At 45.1% G+C, this 12,413-nt stretch overlaps 1 protein-coding gene across 1 annotated transcript; it reads left to right on the forward strand.

The window, feature by feature from the left end:
• Positions 1–244: 244 nt before the first annotated feature.
• On the forward strand, positions 245–8,491 carry IFIT3 (interferon induced protein with tetratricopeptide repeats 3). Its single transcript, XM_081157337.1, is given in 3 exon segments — positions 245–298; positions 6,990–8,381; positions 8,383–8,491. Coding segments are annotated over 3 exon segments (1,422 nt in total). The 5' UTR covers positions 245–293; the 3' UTR covers positions 8,408–8,491.
• The last annotated feature ends 3,922 nt before the right edge of the window (positions 8,492–12,413 follow it).

A 12,413-nucleotide genomic window follows, 5' to 3' on the forward strand; every position in this document is an offset into this window, starting at 1 on the left:
AACAGTGCAGTTTCCCGGGACCCACCCTAGATTTTCGGTAAAACGGAATACTGACCTGTTAGTGTGAGTCAGTTTTGATCAAGTATTTCGACTAAATCATAACAGGTTACATTAAGCTTAAGTTTCACTTTCTAGTTTCCCTAACCTTTCATAAGGCTAGTCACTCAGAAATGGGGAGTAAACAACTGCTCAGGCGTCCCTTGCCACACCCACTGCCCCTTTACTTGCCACAGACCAGGAAGATTTCGGAAGAGCGGATCAGCTTGGACCCTTCCGAGAAGCACTTTGCAGTCATGAGGTCAGTGAGATAAGTGCATAGGTGCTGCTGATCTTGAATGCAAATAGTAAACTGAGTTTCTCAGGTTCAGACAAGTTCCTGAGTTGTCCCGTTACTCATGGACTAAACATGCCTTCATCAGCACTGGCACTTTTTATTTCTGGGGCTTTTTCTGGAGTACACACTCAGCTCCCTGAAGTTCAAGAACTGTTTCCCAGAACAGCTGGTGGAGCTGGGAGCCCGCAGCTGGGATGAGCGGGAGGCTTGGCAGGAGTGGTTAGAGCCACTCAGGCACAGAGTTTGCTGACTCAGGGTCAGAACTAAGGGAACTACTCTTTGGGGGGGTGGGGGTGTTTTTCTTGGAAGAACTAACCGTCTCTGGGCTGGTTGCTTTCTTCTTGTCATTTTAAAAGGAAGCTTTTCTTCTCAGCAGGCATTATTAAAAGTGGAATTGCTAGTCCAAACCCAGCTCACGTTGAGAGGAATTTTGCCCTGAAAGGTTGACCACTACAAGGTGGGAAGTGGAAGAAACGAGTCTTACAGATGGGCATTTGTCTGTTCCATTTCTTACATGAAAACAAACCAAGAGCTTAGAGCTGAGTTTGATTGCTGTGATGAAAACTGGCGAGCAGCAGAAAATAATTTCTCTTCAAAACATAGTGACCTAATGTCTTTTCTAATACTGATCTAATTTCTTTCTCTTTTCTTTTTTTAATCCTCACTGGAAGAGTGAGGATATTTTTTCCACTGATTTTTAGAGAGAGTGGAAGGGAGGGGTGGGAGAGGGGAAAGAGAGAGAAACATCCACGTGACAGAGATGGATTGGCTGCCTCCCACAAGTGCTCTCACCAAGGGTGGGGACCTGACCGATCCCCTGCAGTGTGCAGGCCGACACTCTGACCACTGAGTCACTCGGGCCAGGGCTGATCTAATTTCTAGCTCTGTAAAGCGGAGAAATGGTTGCCAGGGTGTGGTGGTAGGTGGGGCTGGAATCCACTAGGTAGGCACACGGGAAACTTTGAAGACGATGTAGATAGTCTATAAGGAAATAGTGCTGGTGGTTACATGGGTATATACACTCATCAAACCGTACACTTAAAATGGGTGCATTCTATTGCCTGTAAAGTATAACCTTAGTACACTTGATTTAAAAAACGCATTTAGACCCGCTGGAGTTCTGCCATCACGTAGGGCCTCAGGAGAGAGAACTGAGAGAAAAAGAAGTCTTTCGCATCAAACACCTATGGGGAAGGATTGAGGGGTTGATTGCCTGGGGAGGAAGGATCCAAGTGACCACTCAGGGAGTGAGGAAAGGAAGACCAAAGGGCTCCCAAATCCTCTGCAGGGGGTGGAGGGGTAAGAGGAATTCACTGCCAAGTGCCTCAAGTTGTCTTTTTCTATATAATGGGCTCCTGGTCATAAGTAATGTTAATTGTGCCTGCATGAGTAAGGTTGACCAGAAAACCCGGCTCTGCCCAGAGCCTTGGTCTGTCCAAGAGGTTTTACAGTGACCTGTGCTTGGAAGTGTCCTGAGGAAGTCTGAGAGGGGCATTCTGGACTAGGCTGGACTAAAGCCCACATCAGCATGCCCTGTTCCCAGAGGCTGTGTGGACCACCACAGGTTCGGCTGCTCGTCCCCAGTGTGCTAAAAATTGCCAAAGGGGGAGCCACATGGGGAAATACCTAGCACCTGTTGGCTGGCTCCTGGGTGCCCTCCTCTGCCCCACCCACTGAGGAACTCTGTTGCTCCCTTCACCCACTCAAAATTCACTTAAAATTGTAGCACTAATATACCAGTAGTCACGGTTATAACGGCTTCTATGTGATCAGTAGTAAGTAGTGTACCCTGTTAAGTGCTTTACATGCATTATCTCACATCATCTTTCCCGTAGCCTTAGGCAGGAAGAATTGTTATTTTTAATTAGCCTCATTTTCTAGGTAAGAAAGATGGAGCTCGGAGGGCAAATCACTTACCCAAGAGTTCACATAGAGAGTTGATGTCAGAGCAGGGTAATTACCCAGGTGCGGAAATCTAGTGCCAAGCATTTCCCGGCTCTGAGCACAAAGACCTAAAGCCTGAAAGGTCTTAATGTTTTTAATTATGCTCATGTTAGAGAGGAGGGACAGGGACAGGGACAGGGACAGGGAGGATGGGGCTCTGAGGGCTCTTATTTGGAGAGTCCGAACCACACTTTGATGGTGACTCACTCTTTAGGGCCACACCTCTTAGATGAAGGTAAAAATGGATCTCCTGGTGGCACAGTTTTCTGTACTTTGGATGAAAGTAAAAAGGCAATTCATTCTAGGCCATTTTAAAAGTAAGGAAATGAGGCTAAATGATATGATTCAAGAAATATCCCAGAGCTGATCAAAGAGATACCCTAAATCCAGGTGTCCTGTAGGTATTTTTCCCTTTGCTAGATCATCTGATTCAGTACATTATCTCCCGAAAGTAAATAGGAAGCTGCTTTTCAAAACACCTCTAGAACAACGTTTCTCAATGTGTGGTACAGGGACTCCTGTAATAGGACAGAAGGAGTCTGTCCACCCGGCGCTAGCAGAGGCAAACAGTAGACCCCGAGAACGGCAGTGGAGAAATACTGACTATTTGATCCTGAATGGTTCCACCCAGGAGAACGGGAAGTTTTTAAGCAAAGGCAGAACTCCCTGGTGGCGTGTAGGTTACAGATTATATGGAAAATCACAAGACACTGTGGATTAGGGGTTTGGGGTCATGATGGGAGCTCCTTAGCAGTGAGGTAAGGGTGAGGAGTCATTTCTCCAGGTCTTGAGGACAGTTTAAGATTCTTTCCCACATCCCTCTGGTCTCATGGGAAAGTAGCCAGGGGGTCATTCCACCTGAGGGCTCAGGAGCTGAAACATAACTTAGGTTAAGATGTTATCTTTAGCCTCCCAGAGGTCCTGACACTGATCAGTAGTCAGATTTGGGCTCCTGTCTTTTACTGGGGGGGGGGGGGATATTATCTGGGGAAAAGGCTTGTCACTGAAGGGTATATCTGTAAAGAGATACAATTTCTAGAACTAGGATTTAAAGTTAAATTTAACCAGTCATAAGGACTTTCACTCCTGCAACAGAAATTCCAGGGCACGTGTGAAAATGCAGATTCCTGAGCCCCAGCCGACCCCCAGATTGGATTGGAATCACTAGGGGTGGGTCCAAGGATCCGCGAGGCATCTCTAGCGCCTTTTCACAAACTCTCAAACACAATTTCAGACCCTCTATAGAACAGTATTCCCCGCAGAGAGTGAGCTCAGCTCTCCCAATTAGTTTCAGTTTCCCCTCACCAAGAATCTCCATGGCACTGCATCAGTTTCAGTTTCCGTTTCCACTCCATAAAAGCACAGACCTGAGGGCCAGTGCCCCAGCTGGGCACCTCTTCTTGCCTGCGACCCACAAGCAGAACATAAAACAAGCCCGGGCCGCAGTTTCTCAGGATTACAGGGGAACAGCCATCATGAGGTAAATATGCCTGGCTCTGATAGGAAGAGGAGCATTTCTCACAAATCTTGTTCTGGGGTGCAACTTCCAGAATAATGCTTACTTAGCCTTTGCTTATAGATTAAAGATGCATTGCTCTTTACTTGCTCATGAATCTTTCTTATCAGTTCATGCATTTTTATTTCTGTGGCTCTTTCCGTTTACAGTCAAGCAGCCAAAGAACACTGAGGGAGGTGCTCCCAGCAGCGTCGGCAGCAGGGAAAGGACTGGAGTTTGTTGAGAGAACCCAGAGGGATAGCTTGCTTGAATCTTTTCAGGCAAAATCTAGGCAATGAGGACCCTGGCCTGGAGGACAGTCCCTGGAGGTCCTGGTCCCTCTTTTGTTTCTTAAATTTTGTAAGACTAACTCAGAGGTTTGTGAGTTCTGTGGTGGGTTGTGGTTATTTTAAAAGCATGCTTGCTTCTCAGCAAAAGTGCTAATGACTGACTACTTCAGCTCTCCAAAACTGCAATCTATAAAGAGGTCGCTTCTACCTTGCAGTTTGCTCTTTCAGAATTGGGAAGTAGGTCTCATGGACCTGCCAGACCTCCCCTATGAACAGGGAGAATGTGTTGTAGTTTCAAACTGTGTTGCAGCTGGCCACTGTAGTAAACCAGAGTACAGAGTACTCTATTAGAATGCAAATTACTGGGCCCAGCATCTTGAATTCCTAATCAGACATAAAGCTTGTGGGGAGGGGATACATGTTTAAAGAGGACCACAGGTACTTCCTAGGCACACTCAATGCTCCCTGCCTTGTTTGTGTGCAAATGGGAGTGGAGGGAGCCCAAAGTGGGTGGCCAGTAGGAGGGGGTGTTGGGGGGTTAGGAAGGATGTTGTCATAAAGCAAGGCTTGCCTATTTAAGGGCTGTTTTAGGGATGAGAAACTGGTGATTGGAAATTGCTTCCAAAAAGTGGTGTCTTCCTGGACCCTTTGCTACTCACATTGTGTGAGTCCAACACCCCCTGAGAGGCTGTTATAAAAGCAGCATCCCAGACCTACTGAACTCAGAAGTGCATTGTAACAAGATCCTCAGTTGATTTGGTCCAAGTGCATGTGAAAGTGTGAGAGGCACTGCTCTGGAGAGTTCCTTGGCTCACTTTTTGAAGGGATGGGCTCCTTGGGTTGTGCCTGTTCTGACCAAATAACTGGGCATGAGTTCTGCCTGTCTCTTTAACAGCATTTGTGGTACAAGCTGCCACGGAGATTTCTCTGGAAACTCATACTCTTACCATTTAAGCAGGGCCTCTTTCAGAAAAATTCAAGATTCTAGTCTGCTAATGACTTTCACCAGGCCCTGCAGGCTGTCTGTCACCATCCAGATAGGTGAGCAGGAGGAGGAAAGACTGTAAATGGGTTGATTCTGTGTGTTTCCTAAGAAGTTGCAGTGCTGCTTTTATCTGCTTTGGTCAGCAAAAGCTCAAGGCTGCAGTTTGAGGCCATGAGAAATCTCTTCCTGGGCCTGAGGGCCTCCCACCTCTCCAGTGTTTTCTGCCAGATACACAGTCTCCAAGTAGGAAGGGCACTCAACTCCCTGAGTTTCACCTGAACTTAGGCATTCTCTTTGTCACGTGACTGCAGCCATCATCCCACCTGCATGCTTGTCCTCCCTTTAAATATCTGAATTTAATTATTGCTCAGTAATTCATTAAGTTTTATACAGAATAAGTGCGGAGACCTTGGCCAATAGAGTATTGGTATTTAGAAAGGCAATAGTATGTTTTAATTAAATCAGAACTATCTTCAAATGTTTTATTTTCATCTAAATTTTAACTAAATACTCAGTTAAATATGTTAATGTTATCCTAAATGTGCATTACTTATGAACATGTAAATAAGCCACTTAACAAATAACAAATATATAATGAAAATCTGAAGGTGAAAAAAGCAGACTATTTCATGTACTTAGACCACATAGAAGAAATAGCGGCAAAAATTGCTCACAAAATTTTTTGAAAATTCAGCTTCATTGAGGTGTAATTGACATATAAAATTGAAAGGATATTTAAAGTATACATTGTAGTGATTTTATATACATCTACATTGTGAAACAATTCCCTAGCCTATCTAGTTAATTAACACATAAATAACCTCACACATTTATGCTTTTTTTATTGTTTATTTGTTTTGGTGAGAACTTAAGCTCGATTTCAATTGTACAGTGCAGTGTTATTAACCATGGTCACCATTGTTCTACATTAGGGCCTCAGGCCTTATTCATCTCAGAGCTGAAAGCTCGTACCCTTTACCTTCCTCTCCCTCTTTTTCCCACCCTACCCCTGGCAACCACTTTTCTACTCTGTTTCTATGAGTTTGATGATTTTTTTTTTCAGATTCCATACAGTATTTCTTTTTCTCTGCCTGCCTTATTTCTCTTAGCCTAATATCTTCAAGGTCCATCAACGATGTTGCAAAGGGCAGGATTTCCTTCTTTATTATGGCTGGTACAGGTAGTGGGCCTGCAGAGTCTGAGCTCGACTGGTTTTTCTGTTGTTTTGTACATTTTCAGCAGGGAAACCAAACTGGATCTTCGGCTTTGTGCCTGTTTCTTGCAGGGGAAGAGGCTTTATATAATTGGACATTTTGCTTTTCTTCTCTGAGAATTTTAAGCTTCTTTTGTATTATTTCTACCTAATTTGTAAACACTCATTTTTACCTGCTTTTTAAAATGCTGCCCTTTTTTAAAAAACTAAAGATGCTCACCTAATGCTGGTATACATACATACATATATATGTAAATGAGCTCGAGAGAGACATATTTATTATAGTATTTGGCCCACATGATTATGGAGGCTAAGACATGCCGCGATGCACTGTCTGCAAGCTGTAGGCCCCGGAAAGTCAACAGCGTGGTTCCAGTCTGAGTCCAAAACCTGAGAACCAGGAGTGCCAGTGGTGTAAGTCCCAGTCTGAGGGAATGTTCCAGTTCAACCAACCAGGCAGAGAGCACAAATTCACCCTTCCTCTGCCCGCCCCACCCAGGCCCTCAACAGGTCGTATTTTGCAGAGGGCAATCTGCTGTGCTTAGTTCACTGATCCAAATGCTAGTTTCTCCTGGGAACGCAGACATGCCCAGAACTTATGTTTAACTAGATGTCCGGGCATCTCATGGCCCAGTCAAGATGACACACATAGTTAACCTGTGATTGCATCACCTGGCGCGATGCTTGACAGATGCTCATTACAGTGACCATGTTTACTTTCTCCACAGTGAAGTCAATAAGAACTCTCTGGAGAAAATCCTCCCACAGCTGAAATGCCATTTCACGTGGAACTTATTTAAGGAAGAAAGTGTCTCCCATGATCTAGAAGACAGAGTGTGTAACCAGATTGAATTTTTAAACACCGAGTTCAAAGCTACTATGTACAACTTGTTGGCCTACATAAAACACCTGCGTGGTCAAAGTGAGGCAGCTCTGGAATGCTTACAGCAAGCTGAAAAGTTAATCCAGAAAGAGCACGTTGACCAAAAAGAAGTCAGAAGTGTGGTCACCTGGGGAAACTACGCCTGGGTCTACTATCACATGGGCAGACTCTCAGATGCTCAAGTTTATGTAGACAAGGTGAAAGAAGTATGCGAGAAGTTTTCAAATCCTTACAGTATCGAGTATCCTGAGCTTTACTCTGAAGAAGGGTGGACACTGCTACAGTGCGGAACAAAGCAAAATGAAAGGGCGAAGGTGTATTTTGAGAAGGCTCTGGAAGAGAAACCCAACAACCCAGAATTCTCCACTGGGCTGGCAATCGCCATGTACCGTCTGGATGATAAACAACCAAAGCAGTTCTGTGCCAGTGCTCTGAAGCAGGCCGTGGAGCTCAATCCCAACAATCATTATGTCAAAGTTCTCTTGGGCCTGGCATTGCAAAAGATACATAAAGAAGCTGAAGGGGAGCCATTGGTGGTAGAGGCCCTGGAGAAAGCTCCTTGCCAAACAGATGTCCTTCGCAGTGCAGCGAAATTTTACCGGAGAAAAGGTGATCTAGATAAGGCTATTGAACTGTTTCAAAAGGCGTTGGGATCCTTGCCAAATAATGGCTACATCTACTGCCAGATCGCACGCTGCTATTGGGCAAAGGAGAAACAAATTCAGAACACAGAGGACTCTGATGCCCGTAGGAAAAGAGAGAAGGTTGAAGAACTGAGGAAATATGCTATGAACTATTTGAAAAAAGCTGTTGAGAAGGGACTGAATCCTCTGGATGTATATTCTAATTTCAATGACCTGGAAACAGAAGAATATTGTCAGACAGCTTCCAATAAGGCCAAGAGAAAGCAACCCCATCAGCGCTATTCCAACTTTCAGGAGTATCATGGGCAGTCTGAAGACACTCCTGTCCTACATGATTTAAGAGCTTTGACCATCAGCACACTGTCAACTGAGAACGGAGCTGAAAATCACATTCCACAAGACGCACCAAATTCTTGGTATTTCCAAGGGTTAACTCACAAGCAGAATGGAGATCTGCTGCAAGCAGCCGAGTGTTTCGAGAAGGAACTGGGCCGCCTGCTGAGGAACAGCCCTTCTGGCATAAGCAGCTTTTTTCTGCCAGCATCGGAGCTTGAAGAAGGCAGTGAGGAAGTGGGCCAGGGTGCAGACAGCTCCGCTCAGTGAGCTGCCCCACGCCTGAGCTGACAGAGAGAGGAGGGAAAGGAGCAGAGGGGAGGGAGCCTGGAATGGTGGTTGTGAGGGGGAGAAGGGTGGGAAGGCAGGAGTTCCCCAATCTGAGCTTGATGAGCAAGGTGGTCTTGCTTATGGCTTTATGATACATTGTTAGAGTTGTTTTCTCATGTCTGTCTCCCTGGTTCCATATCAGCCACACTCAGTTGTCTAGTCTGTAGGTCTTATAATGAATGACAGCTAGGCCCAGCACTTGAGATGTGATTATCTCCCTTTGCACTCGGTTTACCAGAAATCCCCCATATCCACCCTTCTTGCCAAGGGTCATAGCTGGTGACTGCCTGCCAACAGAATCTCACACTCTTCATCCTATTAATATGTAACCTACTGGGCTTCCCAGAAGACTAGCTTTTGACTAACCCTGCAGTATTCCTTACATGTTGCTTGGGACCTCAGACATGTGTATGTATATGTATTTTTGATAGTGATACTACAATAAATGTGTATTGTTGATAGTAATGCTATAATAAACTTTAAAATTTCCACTCAAGATAGAAATAATTGTGTGGTTTGCATGTGTGACTAAGAGTAATATTAATTCCCCAAGTTCCTCTCGTTAGGGATGGTGGGTGATTGCTATAGCATGCCATGCTATCCTCAGCATGTCCATTTTAGCTCCTCTTTGGAACTAACACTCTCACCCTGCAGCCAGCCCATCCTAGGACTATGGAACCTATTACTCTCATTGCAGCTCGGGAGCCTCACCTGAGCCCAGTGCCCAATTAGCAGCTTCTGCTGTAGACTGGGGCTGCTGTGTACCCAGGAATACCTCGGCAATTGCTTCCCTGATAAACACCATTTCACAGTCTCCCCCCCCCCAACATACATACACACACACACTCACCATGATTATGGAGAAACATTGACTCCAATTTGAGATAATAAACAGAAGAGTTTTGACATCCCTGCTCCTTTCTCTCTGCTAAATTATGTGGAAACATACACACAACTGGGATCTACCAGGAGACAGACCCTTAGTCCAGGTATGCCAGAGAATGATGCTGTGTCCCTAGCCAGTGTTCCCATGGTTTGGAAATCTAAGGGCAGCCATTTGTGGAAGGAGAGTCTTACAAGGGAAATCCTCACAAGACATTGGGTAGGTTGTAGAGAGACCCACATTTGGCCAGTCTTTGCCTGTCTTTCCTCTCCTTTGTTCCACCAGATGGAGTTGCATTTCCTAATAGCTGCTGCATTGTTGTTTCCAATGAGAAGTCTAACAAGTCAGCAACGGAAATCCCTAAAATAGTCTGGGTCTAGTGGTTTTTACTAGAAGGACTCACAGGCCTCAACATAGAGTGATACCCATGGCTAAGATCTATGATAACAAAAGGATACAAAGCAGGCAGCACAGGGAAAAGGCACACGAGTCCAAGAACAAAGAAAGCAAGGCGCACGTTTCCCGAAGTCTCTCCCAGTAGGATCATGCAATATCTGCTTTATTCCTCCAGCATCAAATGTGACAGCTCTTGTGAAGCTAGTTAGAGATTCCATGGCCAATGGCCTCCTTAGAGACTAGTTACATAGGGACCTCTGTGTAACACATACATTCCAAAAATTCATACTCCCAGAAGTAAAGCAGGCGTCCGCATTAACCACATCATTTGCCCAAACAATAACCATGCTTATTGGTTAGGGAATGGTGAGAACACTCCAAAAATCCAAGTTCCCAGATGCCAGCTAAGGGTCAACCTTGCAAGTAGGTCTTTCTAAGAATCATGGTCTCTGGCCTAATGCTTTTTCGCACAGTCCATTCCCTTGATCTGTAGTAAAGGTGTCTTTATAGCCAAAGTGTTATTAGTAGGTCCCCACATGACAGGGTGAGATCTTACAGAATTGGCCTCAGTTATGCCCTTTAGGGATCCTGAACTTAGTCATCCTACTAATTAATAAGGTCTGCGTTGGAAGTCCAGGTCACTTCCTCCTTGAGTTTCTGTACTATCCTTTTTACCTGGTGACACAGCACAACTCTGGCCAGTAAACTGACCTGGCCGCCTTCCTGGGCTGAGGCATTATCATGGTCATCAGATACACACACAGGAAGTACAATCTCAGAAGACACTCCTGGTGCCCCTGGAAACAGAATTTACAATTGTTTAGGTATCCCAAGCAGGAAATACCTTAGTCAGGCAGTACAAGTTAATAGGCTCCCCAAGTGTGGCCTTATACTGTAGGGCTTCCCTAGGATTTCAGTCCAGTCCAAAATATTCAGTTGAGTCCTTGGTTTTAGAGGGACTGCCTGACATGACAGTTAGTCCCAAACATTTGCCCACCCCTGAAACCAGTTCATCTGCCTCATGAGTGAAGATGACATCTGAGGTTTTCTGGGTGGAAAGTTTAGGAGCTGGCCCCAACCCCACCACCCCATTGCTGTCCCCTGTGCTCACTGGCTCAGCAGTCTGAATTCAAAGCACTAGTATGGGTTGGAAAAGTGGAATGGGCAGATTTCCTTTGGAAAGGAAGGAAAGCTTCCAGGAACAATTCTGAAAAACAAAGATCATTAATCCTCTCCGCTTCCCTGTGCTTCCCCAAATGAGGTGTTTTTCTTTTTCTTCATTGTTTACAAATCAAACTGTCTCACCCAACAATCGTACTTTTCTTTCTTTCTTTTTTTTTTTTCAATTATCCCCTACTCTTTTACCCAGATCTTTCACCAGGACAGGCTATATGCAAGAGGGACAAAAGTGTTTTCACAGGAAAACATTTTATACAACTTAACCAGAAAGAGGCATCATGTTTAGGGATGAGCCAGACAAAATCCTGAATTTTTACAAATTTTCAAAATGGGTTTACATCACTCTCCACCCCTCCATCATGATCATTTACATGGTGAGCCTATAAAACAGTGACTGTTTTCTGGGGTCATTTGCATTTAACAATCAGAATATGTACCTTATGCAGGTGTGCATACTAGGACAAAGGTCAGGGACATGGAGTCGGGGTTATCAATCTATTCTCACAGACCGCAACTGTTCAGGAAAGTTGAAAGCGCAAGTCAACAGCAGTGAGAGCCTGGAGAGGGGTCAAGGGTTCAATTCCTCAGGAGTGGGAGGAGAGGCTCACACTTCGGGCAATGTGTCCTCTCCCAACTTGCAGCTTTCAACAAGAAGCACTAGTCAGAAATGCAACTAGCCTCTGTATCATGAGGCCTGTTTTGAGCTGAATGCATTTGAGAAAAAGCACACACAGGATGAGCTCCCTGCCCTCCCCCACTGCCTGAAAGCAGAAGATAAATTCCCCATGTAAACATCCACCCCACCCCACCCCCTCTGATCCAGTGTCAGGAATGGATAACAGTCTTATTACCAGAGAGGAGATGGCACAGAGAGGAATGTACACAAACAAGCCTTATCTTCCTCTGAGTTTCCATTAATTTCCCCCATATACTTAACTTCCCACAATTTGCAGCCCCTGGAAGCTCAAAGTCTCTACCCTTTGTATTGTCACTTTTCTACAAATGTATTCTCCTTCTGTTAGGATGTTATATAAGCCCAAGTTCTGACCAGCCCTTTGAGTTACTGACCACTGGGTACCTCCAGGAAGAGCACAATGCATGTTATTGGACTTCTGTTTTTCTCTAGTTAAACTGTTTTCTGTCAGTCTAATTTGCAGGGCCCCTGTTGAAGAACCTAAGATAGGGAGAAAAGATTCTTCCCTCCCCTACAATAAAAAAAAAATAGAGAGCTGGCCTGCTACCGTATTTCAGATGGTCAATCAGAGAAATGCCCTTTCCTGTGGGCATTTGTCCGTGCCCCAGGATGATGCGCCGGCATCCACGATGCTTTTATAAATTAGGACTTTCCTACATGTGCGAGGGTCCCAGAGTCTGGTTCTGTTCACTGAGCCCTCTTTCAGGTCAGCACAGTGCAAGCTAAGGCTGAAACAGCCCAGCAGCAGTCAGCCCCACCCAGGTTTCAGTTTGCAATCAGTCCCAGGCAGACAGAATGTGCAAATTCCAG

Source organism: Miniopterus schreibersii (assembly GCF_964146895.1).
Source record: "Miniopterus schreibersii genome assembly, chromosome: 14".
NCBI classification, from domain to species: Eukaryota; Metazoa; Chordata; class Mammalia; order Chiroptera; family Miniopteridae; genus Miniopterus; species Miniopterus schreibersii.